This window comes from Chrysemys picta, chromosome 2, assembly GCF_011386835.1.
Source record: "Chrysemys picta bellii isolate R12L10 chromosome 2, ASM1138683v2, whole genome shotgun sequence".
NCBI lineage: Eukaryota > Metazoa > Chordata > Testudines > Emydidae > Chrysemys > Chrysemys picta.
In genome coordinates this window covers 280,515,945-280,537,490 of record NC_088792.1, presented here as the reverse complement: position 1 = coordinate 280,537,490, position 21,546 = coordinate 280,515,945, and the positions used below count along the sequence as shown (strand labels likewise).

General features: G+C 44.2%; 1 protein-coding gene across 8 annotated transcripts in view; it reads left to right on the top strand.

The window, feature by feature from the left end:
- Positions 1–21,546, top strand: part of TRAPPC9 (trafficking protein particle complex subunit 9) — an 852,706-nt gene that overhangs the window by 162,924 nt on the left and 668,236 nt on the right. For all 8 annotated transcript variants that reach the window (XM_065586245.1, XM_005291042.5, XM_005291041.5 and 5 more), the window contains exons 16-17: positions 1,494–1,646; positions 10,312–10,436. In XM_065586245.1, coding sequence (XP_065442317.1) covers positions 1,494–1,646; positions 10,312–10,436 — 278 coding nt within the window. The remainder of the gene's footprint in view (positions 1–1,493; positions 1,647–10,311; positions 10,437–21,546) is intronic.

Genomic DNA, 21,546 nt, shown 5'->3' with positions numbered 1-21,546 from the left:
TTTTTAATGTGATGTCAAGGATACCAATAGGGATGAACTGAAATAAAAATCATCACTGTAGTATTTTGGCGCACTTCAGAGCTCACTTAGCATAGCACATAATTGGCATAATATGTCATATTTAGTTCCTTTGCTGTGTAGTTTGCCAACTGAATTGTACTTTGTTTATTTTAGAAATCCATTTACTTGGTATTGTTTATTGCTAATTATCCAAACTTGAACATAATTGCTAGTAAGATTGTAAAATAAATTCATATAAATTATCTCAATACCACATTTATAGTAAACATAATGAAATATATTCAGTTTTTCGTATCATTTTCTGTGTCAGTTCCTCTCTTTCATAAGCATTAAACTAACAGTGCTTAGAGCTGTGCATGGTGTTTGACAGTGCTATGCACAATCCCCCACAAATATCTTCCAGTGTAAATTAATCCTGACTTGTAGTGTCCCTAATATTCTAGGCCTGAAGTACTCTAAATTGGCGATTCTCAACCAGGGGTCCGGGACCCCCTGGGGGGCAGGCTGCGAGCAGGTTTCAGGAGGTCTACCAAAATAAACCAGAGAGCAGGGCCAGTGTTAGACTCACTGTGGTCCGGGGCAGAAACCTGAATCCTGAGCCACTGCACCCTGGGCTGAATCCAGCACTGAGCAGCTTAGCTTCGCACAGCCCTCTGCAGTGTGGGGCTCTGGGCAATTACTCTCCTTGCTACCCACTAGCCCTGGCTTTTAATCTATTGAAAAACAGTTGTTGTGGCATGGGTGAGCTGGGAATTTTTATAGTATGGTTGGGGAGGGGGCGGGGGAGAGTGCGCAGAAGGAAAAAGTTTGAGAACTCCTGCTAAATATTGGTCAGCTACAGCAAGTGGCATGAACCTCTTTCTCTTTATTTTAATTTCTAGTTATGGGGCAGAACCTCCAGTGAAAACAAACAAACAAAAAAACAACCCACCATCCAACCAAAACCCAACAAAATGCCCCCTCCCCTCACTCCCAAACTGCAGACACTTTGGAATAGTGACTGATTTAGCTTTGGGATTGGTTTTGTCATACTTTTGTGATAAGATGAAGTGATGCGTGTGTCCTAGTTCCTTGTTGGGGCGACTATGTGATTCAGTACTGTATGAAGATTACTTTAGTTCACTTTTAGGCTGCACTTCAGAGAGAGAAAAGCACATTTCGTGCTTCTTGTAATTTGATGTCAATCATCCAATTATTTTTATTGCTGTTCTTTTCAATAAGGTTTATATTTTGGTTTCCTGGGTAAACATGTTTTTCTTCCACACAGTGTCATCAGCCCTGCTCAGTCCTGTCAACATTAATTTAATTTTTCATTCTTTCATACCAAATATTTTCACACATTTAAACAGAAAATGAAAAGAAATAAACTATACATGGTATATAACATATAAGGTACTAGTTTGTTTTAAATTTAAAACTTACTGCTCTTATTGTGCATATGCTTATATATAATATATACATTTTTAATATAGAAAAGCTGTATGGTGAGTTCCTGAGTTGGAAGCTAGAAGACACTCTCTCACAGTTTCCCCTAAAACCTGGGAAGATTGCAACATTTAATGTAAACATTAAAGTGAAGCTGGACTTCTCCTGTCAAGAAAACCTTTTGCAAGACCTCAGTGATGGTAAGTTACAAATAGGCTTGGCATAATGTGATTTTTTATTTTTTATAAATTTGATAGTTTATTTTAAGCATTACTTTAGATTATCTATTTTAAATTTTCACAGTTGTGGAAAATTATAGCAGGGATCAGACATTATGGGGGTCAGACAATAATTATTTAATGATAGTAGACCTTGAGATTCAAGAAGTTACAATTTTATAACTGTTAGAACACAAACCGTCTACATTGCCTGTCAAAATATACAAAGTAAATATCATTGAATCAAGCTCTAAGTTATGAAGCAGTATTTTTCTTTTTTTGCATATATGTAAATTTAATGTATTATAGATAGACATATTTTTTTTTATTGGTATGTGTGTGTACAGTGAAATTGACCTTTCCTGTCCTATACTGATGAAAATCTAATTCTTCCAAGCCTAGTTACAAACTCCCCTTCTGCTTGGAGTAAAGTGTTTTATTTTGGCAAACATTTCTGCGTGACCTCCATATGATGATCTTTGTTTCAAAACCAGAGGGTGGAACTGATATCTGTTTTCAAATTTGCATCATGCAGCCTTTCGGGATACATCTTCAACATGATATGTGAGATTTAATATGTAGCCTCTGTGGCTACTGACAAGCGTAGCATGGCCAAAACTCTTTTCATCATGCTCAAGATTTACCCTTGCGTCATAAAATCATAGAAATGTAGGACTGGAAGGGACCTCCATAGGTTACCTCGTCCAGTCCTCTGTTTGACCTGGTCTGTGAGCAACACCAGAAGGGAAGGTCTAAATTGGAAAGGGATCTTGCCTGTCCCCGACCCACTAGGTGGGACACAGAGACTGTGGGGATTGTTCTCCGTTTCCCCCATGCTGGCCAGTGATGAGGTTAGCTGAGTGGACGGCAGGTTTGAGCCAATAGCAAAAGTGGCCAAACTGAGGGCTGCTGTGAATCTCTGAGGCAAGCAAGTCCGCCTATAAGCGCAGGACCCACCAAGGCAGAGGAGGAACTTTGTCACAGTAGTGTAAAGCTCTGAGATCTACTGACGGAAGGCTGTAAGTAAGAGCTTGGTAGTATTATTTATCAAGTCAAATTATGATGGTTTCTATTACATTTTTTGTAACTTGCCACAGGACCTATCAGGGAGTTGGTTATATCAACAGAGCACAAGGCCAAGCACTTATGATTCTATTTCACAAGGGAACTTTAGGTAATCTTTCAAAACACTAACTTTAAAATTCCCCTAATTTTTCTTTTACAAAACTTCCCAGAAAAATCTATTTTGGGATGAGAATGCAGCATACAAAACTTTTGGTACTGGCATCCAACAGAGGCAGGATAATGGATTTGGATGGATTATTATCTGAACTATATGGCACTATTATACTCACCTGTACAAGTGAAACCTTAGCACAGCATTTTTACCTTGATAATTTGGTGAAACAATAGTGCTTGTTAGGAGATTAAGGATTAATTGAAGCCCTGGAGTAAGCAGTCTCAACTCCTTCTCTTCTGTTATGAAAGAGGGTGGTGATAGACTCAATATCTCTATAGAAATTTGATCTCTTTGGATGATAGGCACTATATACATTCAGAGTATTATTATTAGCTTAACTACTGGTTTAACATGAACTAGGTAGAGCAAACTTCCAGATGCTACTATAATTTTAGTGTAGCTTTTAAAACTAATAGTGACAAGTAGTTAACATTTTTCACGAGGATGTGAGACACTGGAGTAGGAAAAGTAATGCATTATAGAGAGTTGGAAAAGTTAGTTGGCTTTTATTAGTTCAGTAGCTACAATAAATTCATTCTTTCTTCCTTCTAAATTAAGATTCATATTAATAATCCAAGGATTTCTATCTTTTAAACAAAAGTCAAGTCCTTAGCAGTGTCTTCAACTGTTTTTTCATTTACTGCTGAAGCTGCTTCTGTTCACACTGTTTGTAATAGGGAGAACACAAAAAGGAGAAATTATAGACTATGCTTATGTTGCAATAATCCATTAATAAATGTAATTTATTACAAGATGTTTTTTATTAAAACATCAGTCCACATTGCTGTTGCAATTCCTTTTTTGTGTGTGTTGGTGATGAACCTCCTGCTAGAGAAGATCTTTAGATAATGCTTTTATGGATTGTAGGATTTTTCTTCAGAGGAAGGACTGCAGTGATTACTTGTTAGACAACTCAATATTTACTAAATATATACTGGAATGAATTTTTCTAAACAGTTTTTAACAGTACCTCCGAAAACTATTGAATTGTTGCTCATTGTAGTTACCTAAATCTCTCACCATGAGCTCCAGTGTGGACATGCACAGAATAGATCAGATAATTCAGCTCCCATTTGCATGCGTTCAAAATAGATCTTTTCAAGAAATAGATCTTGTCAAACAAACCTGATTTCAATTTTTTTGATGGAATTACTGTTTTGGTTGATAAAGGTACCTGTACAGATAATTAAAAAGTAGCATTAAATAATATTATTAAAGTGTTTGTTAAATGGATTAAGAACTGGCTACTTGATAGGTCTCAAAAATAGTTGTCAATAGGGAGTCATTATTGAATAGAGGTGTTGTTAGGAGGTTTTGTAGGGCTCAATACCATGCCCAGTGCTATTGAACGTTTTCATTAGCGATCTGGCGATAAATATAAAATCACTGCTAATAACATTTGTGGATGATACAATGGTAAATAATTATGAGGACAGGGCAGTAGTGATCTAGATCACTTGGTAAACTGGGTCCATTCAAATAAAATGTTTTAATACAGCCAAATGCAGAGTTGTGCATCTAGATTCAAGGAATAGGTCAGACCTATAGAATGGAAGAATATATTCTGGAAGCAGTGACTCTGAAAAGGATTTAGGGGTCATAGTGGACAAGCAAATTAACATGAGCTCGTAGTGTGAAGCTGTAGCCAAAAAAGCTAACACGATCTGTGACTGTATAAACAGGGGAGTAGTGAGTAGCAGTAGTGAGGGATTTATTCTAGCATGGACAACATTGCAATTGAAAAATCTTGACTCTGTCATAGAAGTGGTGTCCAAAAGTTTTTGTTCCCTCCCAATGAGGACTGCCATAAAGTTCCTGGAAAGCACTTAGGAAGAAACTCCTTCAGTTCTCAGGAGATACATTTCTCTTGCTTCCTTTTTGACATGGACATCAAGGGTATGTCCACGTGGGGATAAAAGCCATGCAGCATGGCCTCCACCCTCGCAGGATCCCAGAGCTTGTGCTGCAACCTGAGCCTGAATGTCTACATAGCAGTTTTTTAGCCCCAGAGCTCTAGTCAACTGACCTGGGCCAATCAGTGTTTTTTTTTATCCCCAAGAGATATTTGTCTGAAAACTGATGCGTTCTGTCCTATAGTGCCATCTGGTGGACTCTTGCTTCATCCTGCTTATTTCCCATACTACTTGTGTTGGTACGGTATACAGGTATCAAAGAGATTCTGTAGAATGTCCTGTAGTTTTTTTTCTTGCTTCTTTAATGCAGTTGTGGTTTCTAGTCCCATCTCCAGAATTAAGTCCCTTCCCATTGTCTTCATTACTGTAGCCTAGATGTAGCGTTATATTGAGGTAGAGGTGTACCACATGTTGTGCAAATTATTTTTTGTTTGAGAGATGTCTAACTTTTTGTGTGTGCATATTGTGTATTATTCATAACACTAACATTGGGTGAAGTGATCCTGCTTAATTTTGAACATATGGGGTTTTTGAAAATGTGACCATAATTCTAATGCTATGTTTGTGTTCCTGTAAGGAGAGACCAAAGTAAGGAGCAGAGAGTGGGCAAATAAAATATACTAAATAAGATTGTAATGATCAAATAAATATATTATCCAATCTTGCTAGTCCCAAAAATCATGAGTCAGCCCCCTCCCCAAAATCATGAGATTGGCTTAAAGTAATAAGAATAGGAGTACTTGTGGCACCTTCGAGACTAACAAATTTATTAGAGCATAAGCTTTCGTGGGCTACAGCCCACTTCTTCGGCTGCATATAGAATGGAACATATATTGAGGAGATATATATACACACATACAGAGAGCATGAACACGTGGGAGTTGTCTTACCAACTCTGAGAGGCCAATTAAGTAAGAGGGGAAAAAAAACTTTTGAAATGATAATCAAGATAGCCCAGTACAGACAGGTTGATAAGTGTGAGAATACTTACAAGGGGAGATAGATTCAATGTTTGTAATGGCTGAGCCATTCCCAATCCTTATTCAATTCTAAGAATACATCTTAAACTGGCAGCAGATGGTGCAGCATGACTGGTGAATTCAATCTGCCCACTTCTTCGGATGCATATGTGTGACAGTTGTTTGTGTTTCTCCCTGATGCACAGCCACCTTTGTTGATTTTAATTCCCTGTACCTGTAAGCCATGTCGTCACTCGCCCCTCCCTCTCTCCCTCCCTCCATCAGACAATAGTTTCGCGCCTTTTTTCAGCCCAGACGCCATAGCACTGGGATCATGGAGCCCGCTCAGATCACCGCGGCAATTATGAGCACTATGAACACCATGCGCATTGTCCTGGAGTATATGCAGAGCCAGAACATGCCAAAGCAAAACCAGGCGAGGAGACGATTGCAGCGATTGCAGAGCGGCAATGAGAGTGTTGAGGAAATTGACATGGACATAGACCTCTCACAAAGTACGGGCCCCAGCAATGTGCAAATCATGGTGTTACTGGGGGAGGTTCGTGGCATGGAACGCAGATTCTGGGCCCCGGAAACAAGCACAGACTGGTGGGACCGCATCGTGTTGCAGGTGTGGGACGATTCCCAGTGGCTGCGAAACTTTCGCATGTGTAAGGGCACTTTCATGGAACTTTGTGACTTGCTTTCCCCTGCCCTGAAGCGCCAGAATACCAGGATGAGAGCAGCCCTCACAGTTGAGAAGCGAGTGGCGATAGCCCTGTGGAAGCTTGCAACTCCAGACAGCTACCGGTCAGTCGGGAATCAATTTGGAGTGGGCAAATCTACTGTGGGGGCTGCTGTGATCCAAGTAGCCAACACAATCAAAGATCTGCTGATATCAAGGGTAGTGACTCTGGGAAACGTGCAGGTCATAGTGGATGGCTTTGCTGCAATGGGATTCCCAAACTGTGGTGGGGCCATAGACGGAACCCATATCCCTATCTTGTCACCGGAGCACCAAGCCACTGAGTACATAAACCGCAAGGGGTACTTTTCAATGGTGCTGCAAGCCCTGGTGGATCACCAGGGACATTTCACTAACATCAACGTGGGATGGTCGGGAAAGGTACATGATGCTCGCGTCTTCAGGCACTCTGCTCTGTTTCAAAAGCTGGAGGAAGGGACTTTCTTCCCGGACCAGAAAATAACCATTGGGGATGTTGAAATGCCTATCGTTATCCTTGGGGACCCAGCCTACCCCTTAATGCCATGGCGCATGAAGCCGTACAGAGGCAGCCTGGACAGGAGTCAGGACCTGTTCAACTATAGGCTGAGCAAGTGCCGAATGGTGGTGGAATGTGCATTTGGACGTTTAAAAGCGCGCTGGCGCAGTTTATTGACTCGGATAGACCTCAGCGAAGCCAATATTCCAATTGTTATTGCTGCTTGCTGTGCTCCACAATATCTGTGAGAGTAAGGGGGAGACATTTATGGCGGGGTGGGAGGTTGAGGCAAATCGTCTGGCCGCTGATTACGCGCAGCCAGACACCAGGGCGGTTAGAAGAGTACAGCAGGGCACGGTGCACATCAGAGAAGCTTTGAAAACGAGTTTTGTGACTGGCCAGGCTACGGTGTGAAACTTCTGTTTGTTTCTCCTTGATGAACCCGCTCTCCCCCTGGTTCACTCTACTTCCCTGTAAGCTAACCACCCTCTCCTCCCCCCTTCGAGCACTGCTTGCAGAGGCAATAAAGTCATTGTTACTTCACATTCATGCATTCTTTATTAATTCATCACACAACTAGGGGGATAACTGCCAAGGTAGCCCGGGAGGGGTGGGGGAGGAGGGAAGCACCAGGTGGGGTGGGGGAGGAGGGAAGGACAAGGACACACTGCAGTTTAAAACTTTAACTCTTATTGAAGGCCAGCCTTCTGATGCTTGGGCAATCATCTGGGGTGGAGTGGCTGGGTGGCCGGAGGACCCCCCACTGTGTTCTTGGGCATCTGGGTGAGGAGGCTATGGAACTTGGGGAGGAGGGCTGTTGGTTACACAGGGGCTGTAGCGGTGGTCTCTGCTCCTGCTGCCTTTCCTGCAGCTCAACCATACGCTGGAGCATTTCAGTTTGATGCTCCAGCAGCCGGAGTATCAACTCTTGCCTTCTGTCAGCAAGCTGATGCCACCTATCCTCTTCAGCCCGCCACTTGCTCTCTTCAGCCCGCCACCTCTCCTCTCGTTCTTGTTTTTTTGCACTCTGACGTTGACTGCCTTCACACATTCTGCTGTGCTCTGTCAGTGTGGGAGGACATCTGGAGCTCCGAGAACAGATCATCCCGAGTCTGCCGTTTTCTCCTTCTAATCTTCACTAGCCTCTGTGAAGGAGAAACATTAGCAGCTGGTAGAGGAGAAGGGAGAGGTGGTTAAAAAAGTCACATTTTAGAGAACAATGGGTACACTCTTTCACGTTAAATTTTGCTGTTCACATTACACAGCACATGTGCTTTCATTACAAGGTCGCATTTTTCCTCGTATATTGAGAGCCTGCCAGTTTGGCGTGAGAGATCACTCACGCAGTGCCAGGCAACAGAATTCGGCTTGCAGGCAGCCATGGTAAGCCAGTCTTTTGGCTTTTTTAACCTTCATAACATGTGGGAATGGTTTCAAACAGCAGCGCCCTCATTTCCCATACCAAGGACCCGTTGGGTTGGCCATTTAAAATGGGTTTGCAATGTAAAAGGAGGGGCTGCGGTTTCCGGGTTAACATGCAGCACAAACCCAACTACCCCCCCCCCCCCCCAATTCTCTGAGATGATCACTTCACCCCTAACAGCGGGGAACATTTCTGTTCAGCCGAGCAGGAACGGGCACCTCTGAATGTCCCCTTAATAAAATCACCCCATTTCAACCAGGTGACCGTGAATGATATCACTCTCCTGAGGATAACAAAGAGAGAAAAGGAATGGATGTTGTCTGCATGCCAGCAAACACTGGGACTATACGCTGCCATGCTTTGTTATGCAAAGATTCCAGACTACTACAAAGTTCTGTTGACATATCTTTTGATTACTGTACATACATATATACTAATATACACTGGCTACTAGTAAAATATAAAGTTGAGAATGTGACTCTGAAAATGTGTACTTCTCATTCAATTTTGAGATGACTATTACAATACACAACTTAGGTTTCCATTTTGCATTTGCATTACTTTATAAATGATCATATGTTGAAATTCCCATTCTGTTCATGCATCCCACTATCAGTAATCTGTAGAAAACATCAAGCCATTATTTCATGCTCCCTATTAAAATAGACATGAAAAGGGATTCCTCAGGCATATTATTAGAAGTTATTCTACAGGAGTTAACCAGTTGATTGTCTTTTTTCGTTATAATGGCTAGGGAAGAAATCCCATCTTTTGCATCTCTCATTTAATGTAATAAGCACCAGCCTAACCTTAAATTTGGGGGACACATTTTAAACCTTCTTTTGTGCCTGTTCATGTTCTCCTTTCTTGTGGATTTCATTGAGTTCTAATGTACTAATTTAGCTAAATAGAGAATATCATCCAAAGCCCACTGAAGTCAATGGCAGGCCTTTCTATTGCTTTAGTCAGTATTGGATCAGGATCAAAATCGTGACTGCATCTTTTCTTTAAACTCTTTCTGCAATAGAGAGAGAGAGGCTATGCTTCTTTCCCTGATTTTTTCCTTCTTCTTCGAGTGATTGTTCACATCCATTACACATTAGGTGTGCGCGCACCGATGCCAGGGCGCTCCGCACTGAGGCAGACCGTGCCGCCGAAGTGGAGGGCTGTAACGCCATCTCCATGAGCAGCTGCTTGAGGCGAAAGTCTCTTTCTTTCTTAGTTCTGGGCTTAAAGGCCTTGCAGATCTTGCAGCGCTCTTTCTGGTGAGCTTCCCCCAGGCAGCGGAGACACGAGTCGTGGGGGTCGCTCAATGGCATGGGCTTACGGCACGTGGCACAAGCCTTGAAGCCTTGGGCGTGCGGCATGCCCCGCCGCCCAGGGCCGGTGCCGGGGTTGACCAAGCAACCACAGCAGGAACTTTAAGTACCTAATGAGTTGTTAACTACTAAGCTTAACACTAACTACTAAATAACTGATAACTGTTGCAGATAACACTAATGACTATGCTAAGGGACACTCTCAGACGAGAGACAGAGTTGTTCCAATGCCGCCACGGACGGTAAGAAGGAACTGAAGGGGTCGGGTCGGCAGGGATATATATACCTTAGAGCGGGGCGCCGCTCTGGCGGGAGGGAGGGGGCCCTGCCGGCCCGACGGGAGCCGCTAAGGGGAAAAGTTTCCGACGTCCGTGCACGCGGCGCGCGCACACCTAATGTGTAATGGACGTGAACAACATATCTCCAAGAACAACAGTTACAGAAGGTAAGTAACCGTTCTTTTCCATTTGATAATGTATTAGGGGTATTTTAGTTCTAGGCAATCTGGAATATTACTTAGAACTTGAAAACAAAACAAAATAAAAAATTCTGATCCTTTTCTTTTTCTAGATGGAATAAGTATTAGTGGACTTCCACTTTCCAGTCCTTTTCGACAGATTGTCAAACCACGAGTAGACAGCAAACCTATCAATCCAACTGAAAGCGGCAAAGTTGGGGACTTCAGTCATGTAAAGGTAAGGTAGCGGTACTGAAGTAGGTGAATGGCTCAGCCTTCAGTGCACTGCATTCTATTTTGTGTTGTAGTAAAGATATGGAAGAGGAGTTTTGACAGGCAGATATTTTCTTTACATAGCTGTTGTTCAGATGTATTATTTGAACTATAGTCTTAGATTTTGTGTTCTATATTTTAAAAATTCTACAATGAAACTGAATTTTGAGGCTATCTGCACAGAAGTTCTTTAAGGGACACTATCAAGTAGGGAAAACACATGAAGTTGTTTATTTCCCCCCCCCCCCCCCCCCAATTAGCCTTTTTTAATTGAGACCTGTAATACAGAGTGGATGTAAAGAGCTTGTATTAGTTGGTTCATTTTGATAAAATGTACTTGTCAGGAGAGTGCAGTTGCTTCAGAAACAGGGTCTTGTTTTACAGACAGCTATGAAGGTGTGAAGCCTGCTATTGATGATATGTAAATAATAAGATGGAATAATCAGGAGACAGCTTAGTGAACGTCAGTTTTAAAAGTAGGAAACAGTAGTGGTATGAGTCAGTGCTTAAGTGGGTAGAAGCTACACTATTTGTGCTTACTGTAAGGGGTTCTGCCCTGGAGTAAGCAACTGTAATGGGTAAAGATAGTCTATATGCTGTGGAAGCCTTAAACTACTGGACTGGTGCCTTCAGGCAGTGAAATAATAGTTGACCAGTATTCTTACTCATCAGGTTTTGCAGAAGATATTGCTTCCAATTTAAAAAAAAAATGTAATTGAGATGTCAAAAGTAGGACAATTTCTATATTGTATCCTTTATTCTTTATATTAGTTCTTCTGCATTTCAAAGTAAATTCAGGATGTCACTCCCACAAGTTTTCTGTTTTTCTGGCTCTGTGGGTGTCGTCATATGTATTTTCCATGGCGTAAAATTACACGGATAAAGTTAAATTAAAATGTGAAACCTGATAGATTTCTTACCGTCATGAGTCTCACTTAGGTATTGGTTTTAGCTTTGTAGATTTACTCAGTTTGAATGAAATAGCGTTATTTTTTAAGTTTAAATTTGCATTTGAAAAGTTAAAAATCACATTAAAGTTAATTGTTAAATGGTCTTTCTTCTCAGTCTTTTGGTGAAGATTGAATGTAATGTTAGTTCAGTGTCTGGTGCATCTTCTATCTGGGATCTACATCCTGCACTAGACCATAACATCAGAAACTAGCACAGTTAATTATTTTATATACTTGAAAATATTTTGCTGAGCAGGCCTAATAATTTATTATTACAAATCTCAGACTCTACATTTCTCTCTCAAAACCTTACTTTGTATCTGAATTTACTCTCTTCCTATGGCAGAGCTATTTACAATTCTGTTCAATCAATAATCAGATGAAGATGTTTGAAAAGATGATTCTTTTGGACTATTAATTATCACTAATGCACTTAGATTTATTTCTGCATGTTAATAGAGAAATAGTAATTACTGGAGTTAAGTAGTGTTAGTGACAATGTGAGGGATTATAAAATATTCTTACAGTCTTTCAATTTATTTTATGAGATTGCAAGTCAGATTTTGAGCAGTAAGTGATTTTCCAAATGCTCATCCCTGCAAATTACCAGCATGATTGTGCAAACATTCTGGAGTTAAACCAGTCAGATGTTCAGCAATCATGTGTAATTAACATAGAGCTGTATGGGAACCTAGAAAGTCCATGAGAAGCAAAATTTCCCACAGACAGGAAATGTTTGAAAAATTGCATTTTGGAAGTCTTGAAGCGGAAATTTCTTAACATTTCTGCTAGCTTCCCAGCTGCTTACTTTCCCTCTGAGCCAGGTAGCCCAGGGAATTGGCCAGTAGGGAAGTCCTGGCTCCTCAGAAGCCCATCAGGTGAGCAGCTGAGGACCTGAGTATTGCTGGGGGCTGTGGCACATTGGACTACAGGCTCCCCAGCAGCCTGGGAAGACGGGTATGTGGGCAGGCAGCATAGCAGAAAACCAGGCAGGTTTCCTTAAAAAGATTTGTTGAAAATGACATGTTCCCATGGAATATTTCAGTGCCAACAAATTGGCATAATATATTGAGATTTCGGACTTAACATGCATTTTAGAGATTTTTGTACAGTAGACTTTGTCCTCAACACACTCTAGTTTTTAGCATGTACAGTTGTTGGAAAAAAGATATTAAGATTAAAACAGGAAAAGGTTGTCAGTATTAAAAGTATCTAACAGGACAAAGCTCTTTGCAGTGAACCTGCAAGAGTTAATTAAAAAAGTTCAACCCAGTCAGACTTCTTATTTACAGGGGGCATTTCTGGATAAACAAATAAACTTTACAGTCTGTGTTAAGATCTGTTAACATAGGCCATTGTCGACTATGGATGAGAGAAATCCATAGCCCAGGTACTCTTCCTTCTCCTAGGTAAAGGAAATGGATAGTCTTTTATAGTACTCAGGACCCAAAATATCTAGATCTTTGTAAATTAAAATCAACCCTCTGATTAGCTCCCCAAAAACAAATGAATAGCCTTTGCAGTCTGCAGAATGTAGGTGTATTGTCAGTGGCAAGGACCACTGAGGGCAGATACTCATCTGGGTTTTGCCAACTGGCCGCAACTTGATTAATTCTATAACAATGATAATTTCTCAAGGTAATGTATTCCGGTATCAGTGTTTTTTAAAAAAATAAAAAAATAAAAGGGGTGGGTGGGGAAAGGAAGGCTCTTATTAGTTGCCTTCCCTTTTTTGGATGCTCAAACCATAGTGTCACAGACCCAGAGCTTAGCCTACTTAAAACTAAGGCCCTATCAGAGCCTGATTTATTCCCAAGACTTGTAACATAGTCCATCTGCCTTACTTGCTATTATCAACTGTCACGTGCTCCAGCTAGCCAACCCGTGGAAAAATCCATGGCTGGCAGGGCTAAGGGACAATAAGGAGTGTAAGTATATTGGGAACAAAAGAAATCCTAGCAATGGTATAGGTCCATTACTAGTCGGAGAGGGTAAAATTGTTGTTGATGCAAAAAAGGCAGAAGTGTTAGTTAAATGTTTCTGTTCTGTATTTGGAAAGAAGCAGGATGATGTGCATCTATCACATGTGGGTGATGAAGTACTTTCCAGTCCATTAGTAACCGAGGAGGATTTTCAACATCATTTACTAAGGATGAATATTTTTGAAATCAGCAGGCCCTGATAACTTGCACCCGAGAGTCCCATGGATTGAGGAGATCTCTGGCCCTCTTATTTTAATTTTTAATAATGTTTGGAATACTTGGGAAAGTCAAAAAGACTGGAAGTATATTAATATTCTACAGATATTTTAAAAGAGCAAGTAGGATCATCCAGGTAAGTATAGGTTGGTTACACAGACATCAATTGCAGACAAAATAATGTAAAAGCTGATATAGGATTCAACTAATAAATAAGAAAATGATAGGAATAGAATTAATGCTCATCAGAATGGTTTTATGGAAAATAGGTTTTGTAAAACAATCCTGACTTCATTCTGTGAGAATACAAAATTACAAGATAACTGTGTAGATGCAATATACAGTTTTTAACTTTTGTAAGGCATTTGAGTTATTTACTGTATGATATTGTAATAAAAAAATTAGCACCGTGCAATATCAATAGATCACACATAAAGTGGATTAAGAACTATCTGACAGCTCTCAAACTATTTAACAATGGGAAATAATTGAATGGGGGGGAAGGGGGAGGGCTGGTGGGATTCCTCAAGGATTGTGCTCAGCCTGATGCTTTTCAATGTTTTTCACCAGTGATCTGAAAGTAAATATAAAATCACTTTGATAAAATATGCAGATTAGACAAAGATTGGTGGAGTGGCAAATAATGATGAGAAAAGGTCAGTCAGACCAGAGCAGTGTGGATCACTTGGTAACCTGGTTGTAATGCCTGATGGCGGAGGCGGGTTAGGCAGCAGTCCAGAGCACTAATGAAGTGTGTGCAAATGGTCGGGGAGTAGGCAGGTCGATCTGTATTGCAGCCTGTCCGGGACAGCGTTCAGCATTCTTGCAGGGGTCAGTGGCCAGAACATTCAATCCAATGGGCTGGATCAGTGGGTTGGGAAAGTGACGTCAGGCAAGGCAGCAAGATGTAGGATCAGATGAGGTAGCAGGGCAGCTAGGTAAGATCAGCAAGTTTGGATTGTCTAGGCAGCAACCAGGAGACAATGGTGCGTTGCTCAGACAGCTTCCTCTTCCTATTGGGGTCTTCATATAGTCCAGATGCCCACTGAGAGTGCTGCCTGTCCATCCAATCAGAGGCCTGGAAGTGGCTACTGTACGCGTTGAGCACTAAGGCTGTTTGTCGGGGCAGTTGTTCAGTGTATTGCCATGACATAGCTGCTGAGGATGCCTCCTTAAATACCTGTCGGGCCTAGGTTCAATACAGGTTCAATTACAACACAGAGTACAACGTGCACAGTGCTTACTTTATATTATTATTTTTTATTACAAATATTTCCCCTGTAAAAAGAAATAAACAAAAGAGAGAATATTTCTCAATTCATCTCATACAAGTACTGTAGTGCAATCTCTTTATTGTGAAAGTTCTACTTACAAATGTAGATTTTTTTTTTGTAACCTCACTCAAACAAAAAAAGTAAAACTCTAGAGCCTACAAGTCCACTCACTCCTACTTCTTGTTCAGCCGATCTCTAAGACAAACACGTTTGTTTTCATTTATGGGAGATAATGCTGCCCGCTTCTTATTTACAGTGTCATCTGAAAGTGAGAAGAGGCAGGCTCTGCTTGATAATGATACAAAGTAGTGTCAACCGATGCACCTTCATTTTCATCATCTGAGTCAGATGCCACCAACAGAAGGTCGATTTTCTTTTTTGATGGTTCGGGTTCTGTAGTTTCCGCATGGGAGTTCTGCCTTTTTAAGACTTCCGACAGCATGTTCCACACCTTGTTCCCCATATATTTTGAAGGTACTTCAGATTCTCAAACCTTGGGTCGAGTGCTGTAGCTATTGTTAGAAATCTCATATTGGTACCTTCTTTGCGTTTTGTCAAATTTGCAGTGAACATGTTCTTAAATTGAACAACATATGCTGGGTTGTCATCCGAGACTGCGATAACACGAAATATATGACACAATGCAGGTAAAACCATAGAGCAGGAGACATACAATTCTCCCCCCAGAAGTTCAGTTACAAATTTAATTAACACATTTTTTTAATGAGCATCATCAGCATGGAAGCATGTCCTCTGGAATAGTGGTTGAAGCATGAATGGGGCATACAAATGTTTAGCATATCTGGCACATAAATACCTTGTAACGCCAGGTACAATAGTGCCATGTGAATGCCTGTTCTCACTTTCAGGTGACATTGTAAGTAAGAAGCGGGCAGCATTATCTTTCATAAATGTAAACAATCTTGTTTGTCTTAGCGATTGTCTGAAGAAGTAGGACTGAGTGGACTTGTAGGCTCTAAAATTTTACATTTTATTTTTGTAAAAATCGACATTTGTAAGTTGCACTTTCACGATACAAATTACATTACAGTATTTGTATGAGGTAAAAGAAACAGTATTTATCAATTAATCTTTTTTACAGTGCAAATATTTGTAATAAAAATATTAAGTGAGCACTGTATACTTTATATTCTGTTGTAATTGAAATCGATATATCTTAAAATGTAGATAGTTCTCTGAAGACATCTACACAATGTGCAGCGGCAGTCAAAAAAGCAAACAGCATGGCGATCGGGGGAGGTCCCGGATGACTGGGAAAAGGCTATTGTAGTGCCCATTTTTTTAAAAAAAAAGGGAGGAGGATCCGGGGAACTACAGGCCAGTCAGCCTCACCTCAGTCCCTGGAAAAATCATGGAGTAGGTCCTCAAGGAATCAATTATGAAACACTTAGAGGAGAGGAAAGTGATCAGGAACAGTCAGCATGGATTCACCAAGGGGAAGTCATGCCTGACTAACCTAATTGCCTTCTATGATGAGATAACTGGCTCTGTGGATGAGGGGAAAGCAGTGGATGTGTTACTCCTTGACTTTAGCAAAGCTTTTGATACGGTCTCCCACAGTATTCTTGCCGCCAATTTAAGGAAGTATGGGCTGGATGAATGGACTGTAAGGTGGATAGAAAGCTGGCTAGATCGTCGGGCTCAACGGGTAGTGATCAATGGCTCCATGTCTAGTTGGCAGCCAGTTTCAAGCGGAGTGCCCCAAGAGTCGGTCCTGGGGCCGGTTTTCTTTAATATCTTTATTAATGATCTGGAGGATGGTGTGGACTGCACTCTCAGCAAGTTTGCAGGTGACAGTAAACTGGGAGGCATGTTAGATACAGTGGAGGCTAGGGATCGGATACAGAGGGACCTAGACAAATTAGAGGATTGGGCCAAAAAAAACCTGATGAGGTTCAACAAGGACAAGTGCAGAGTCCTATGCACTGCTACAAACTAGGGACCGAATGGCTAGGTAGCAGTTCTGCAGAAAAGGACCTAGGGGTCACAGTGGACGAGAAGCTGGATGAGAGTCAACAGTGTGCCCTTGTTGCCAAGAAGGCTAACGGCATTTTGGGCTGTATAAGTAGGGGCATTGCCAGCAGATCGAGGAACGTGATCGTTCCCCTTTATTCGACATTGGTGAGGCCTCATCTGGAGTACTGTGTCCAGTTTTGGGCCCCACACTACAAGAAGGATGTGGAAAAATTGGAAAGAGTCCAGCGGAGGGCAACAAAAATGATTATGGGTCTGGAGCAAATGACTTATGAGGAGAGGCTGAGGGAACTGGGATTGTTTAGTCTCCAGAAGAGAAGAAGGAGGGGGGATTTGATAGCTGCTTTCAACTACCTGAAGGGGAGTTCCAAAGAGGATGGAGCTTGGCTCTTCAGTGGTGGCAGATGACAGAACAAAGAGCAATGGTCTCAAGTTGCAGTGGGGGAGGTCTAGGTTGGATATTAGGAAACACTATTTCACTAGGAGGGTGGTGAAGCACTGGAATGCGTTACCTAGGGAGGTGGTGGAATCTCCTTCCTTGGAGATTTTTAAGGCCCGGCTTGACAAATCCCTGGCTGGGATGATTTAGTTGGGGATTGGTCCTGCTTTGAGCAGGGGGTTGGACTAGATGACCTCCTGAGGTCCCTTCCAACCCTGATATTCTATGATTCTATGATGTTAGGAATCATTAAAAAAGGGATAGAGAATAAGACAGAGAATATCTTATTGCCCTTATATATATCCATGGTACGCCCAGGTCTTGAATACTGCGTACAGATGTGGTCGCCTCATCTCAAAAAAGATATACTGGCATTAGAAAAAGTTCAGGAAAGGGCAACTAAATTGATTAGGGGTTTGGAATGGGTCCCATATGAGGAGAGATTAAAGAGGCTAGGACTTTTCAGCTTGGAAAAGAGGAAACTAAGGGGGGGTATGATAGAGGGATATAAAATCATGAATGGTGTGGAAAAAATGAATAAGGAAAAGTTACTTACTTGTTCCCATAATATAAGAACTAGGGGCCACCAAATGAAATTAATGGGCAGCAGGTTTAAAACAAATGCAAGGAAGTTCTTCTTCACACAGCGCACAGTCAACCTGTGGAACTCCTTGCCTGAAAAGGTTGTGAAGGCTAGGACTATAACAGGGTTTAAAAGAGAACTAGATAAATTCATGGAGGTTAAGTCCATTAATGGCTATTAGCCAGGATGGGTAAGGAATGGTGTCCTTAGCCTCTGTTTGTCAGAGCAAGAAATCCTTAACTTATTGCTCTCACAATGGTCCTGTTCTGGACTCCGGAGTGGAGTAGCCGTCTTACTCCCATGGTCAGAATTGTTAATGTTTTTCTTTCCTCCTATTCCCCTTATATCTGAAGTTCTCTGGAAAATGCAGGGCAACAGACCATCATTTTGGGTTAACGATGGCCCTGTAATTGACCACCTGCAGGTACATTTATAATTTTTCCCCACACGATTCTCTCAGAATTGGGGCAAAACCAGCCATCCCAACATGATTCCCCTCTGGCTCACAGCCTGGTTTTTAGTTGGGCAACATACTTAGAGCAAACTTGCTCACAAGAAGTGCAATCCATCTTGATTAATAGTGGTAACCTTCTTCTTCGAGTGCTTGCTCATATCCATTCCATTAGGTGTGTGCGCGCCGCGTGCACGATCGTCGGAAGATTTTCTACCCTAGCAACACCGGCGGGTCGGCTGTGGAGCCCCCTAGAGTGGCGCCTTCATGGCGCTGAATATATACCCCAGCCGACCCGGCGCCCCCTCAGTTCCTTCTTACCGCCCCGACGGTCGTTGGAACTGTGGAGCGCTGCTTAGCTGTTCTCCACTCTCCCTAGCTTAGTTAGTTATTCGCAGTTATAGTTATAGTTATAGTTCTAGTGTTTATAGTTCAATAGTTAAATAGTTTTTAAAAGTTGTTCTAGTTGTTATAGTAGTTCAGGGGATTAAGGGGGTCGTCTCTCCCTTTCTCCCCCGGCCGCGGGGCCGGGCTCATGCCCAACGCTCCCGGCTTCAAGCAGTGCGCCTCCTGCGCTAAGCCTATGCCCACGAGCGACCCGCACGACTCCTGTCTGAAGTGCCTGGGAGAGTCCCCATCAAACAGATAAGTGCAAGATCTGTAAGGCCTTCAGACCAAGGACCAAGAAGGAGCGGGACTTTCGGCTCCGGCAACTCCTGATGGAGGCGGCAACTTAGTCCGGACGCTCCATCTACAAGCCAGGCCCCGGCACCTAGCGCCTCGGTGCGCAGTGCCCCGGCGCACCGGCTACGACGACCACGCGAGTGGCGTCGGACAAGCCTCCCCGGCACCGGACCTCGTCGGCACCGCAAGCACAGCAAGTGCCTCGGCGCCGGTCATTATCCCCAGGGCATAAAAAAGCCCATAAGACGGGGACCTCCGTGCCGAAGACGCCGGCTCCCCCAGTGCCGGGGGTAGAGCCGCGTCCGCCGGTGGAGCACCGGAAACAGGTGCCTCCAGCACCGTCGACTCCGGCGCCGAGGCCGTTGAGTCCGGTGCAGATAGCATCTCCACCGAGGCCGGCGGTGATACAGTGCCTCCCGTCGACTCCAGAGACCTTCGCGGCGGCGAGAGACTTAATAGCTCTCACGGAGCCGGCACCGCCCCAACCACCGGCACCGACGGCACCGTTGACTCGCCCGGTCCAGTCGAGGGGGAAACCTGCCTTGATGCGCCCTCCATCGCCAGGGCTGGAACCTCGGCACCGATCCAGGTCCCGAAGCAGGTCCCCACGACGCTCGCAGTCCCGGCGCCGAATATCACCTCGGCACCGGTCGTACTCGCGGCCAAGATCTTCTTCGCGGCACCGCTCTACGTCTCGGCACCGCTATGATCGTCGGCACCGATCAACGTCGAGACGTAGTTCTCGGCACCGCTACGGTCGACGCTCGACGTCGAGAGGCCGCTCCCAGCACCGGGCATACTCCAGGTCCTCGTCGAGGTCCAGGTCCGACTCCCGGCACCGACGAGGTCATCGGCACCGGTCGCGGTCCCGGCACCGATCGCCGGCACCGCGTAGAGATAGATCATCTCCGGACCGGCACCGTGCGGCACCGCAGCCCACGGGAATCGTCTCGACGCTCTCGGCACCGCCGTGGCCATCGAGATCGGTGTCTCGCTCCTCGGAGGACCTCTCGAGATCGGCATACCCCCCTCAGGGGCAAGCCGAGGAACAGGACTTGGGCCATTGGCAGGACACGGCAGAGGACCATTCTCATGGCCCATCTCACTGGTCGTTTTGGACCCCGTGGGCGTACCATCAGGCGCAAGGGGCTCCAATTGCTTCGACCTCTCGCTCCGGTCACTCCGTCAGAAGGGCCCCGGAGTCCACCATTTCTCGGCCTCCGCCAGGGGGCATGGAGGCTTCTGTGTCCGCACCACCTGACGCCCTGGACCCAGGCGCAGGTGATGCTCCGGCCCAGGAACAGGGAGACCAGGACCAGCCCTTGGATCCTGTTCCACCGGAGGCATCTTCCTCTTCTTCTCCGGATGAGGCAGTGGCGGGCACATCGTGCACAGGTCCACCTCCAATAGATCTTCGGGCTCACCAGGATCTTCTGCGAAGGATGGCCCGTAATATGGACCTGCAGGCGGAGGAGATAGTGGAGGTGCACGACCCGATCGTGAATATCCTCGGAGCGGATGCCCCATCGAGGGTGGCGTTACCCCTGATCCGCACGATACAGGCCAATGCTTCTACGATATGGCAGACTCCTGCCTCTATCCCACCCACAGCGAGAGGGGTGGAAAGGAAATACTTTGTCCCGTCTAAAGACTACGGGTACTTGTATACCCACCCCCAGCCGTGTTCACTGGTGGTGGCATCAGTGAACGCAAGGGAGCGCCACGGTCAGCAGGCCGCAGCGCCCAAATCAAAGGAGGCTAAGCGTCTCGATTTATTCGTCCGTAAAGTTTACTCAGCCGGAGGGCTGCAACTTAGAGCGGCTAGCCAGCAGGCGCTCTTGAGCCGCTATAGCTTTAACTCCTGGAACTCTATGGGGAAGTTCAAGGAGTTGGTTCCCCAAGAGTCCAGGGAGGAGTTTGGAGCCCTGGTAGAGGAGGGTAAGAAGGTGGCTCGGACCTCCTTACAGGCCTCCTTAGACATAGCGGACTCTGCTGCGAGAACCCTGGCCTCAGGTATCGCTATGCGGAGGATCTCCTGGCTCCAGGTCTCGGGTCTACCTCAGGAACTGCAGCAAACCCTGCAGGATCTACCCTTCGAAGGTCAAGGGTTGTTTTCAGAAAAGACGGACTCTCGCCTGCAGAGCCTCAAGGACTCCAGGACGATCATGCGTTCCTTGGGGATGCATGTTGTGGGCCCTCAGCGCAGGCCATTTAGACCGCAGCCTCAGCGCTTCTACCCCCCCCCCCCCGCCTCGTCAGAGACAGGACTCGACCCGGAGGCGAGGACGAGGTGGTAGAAGAAGGTGGACCGGCCCTCAACCTGGTCAGAACCAGGGGCCACCTAGACCACCTTCAGGCCCCAGGCAGAACTTTTGAAGGTGCGGTCGAGGACGGCGCCCCAGTCATCCCCCAGGATCCAGCCCCATCCTTTCGGGATCGCCTTTCCCATTTCCACCATGCCTGGTCCCTTATAACCTCGGACCGTTGGGACCTTCGCACGG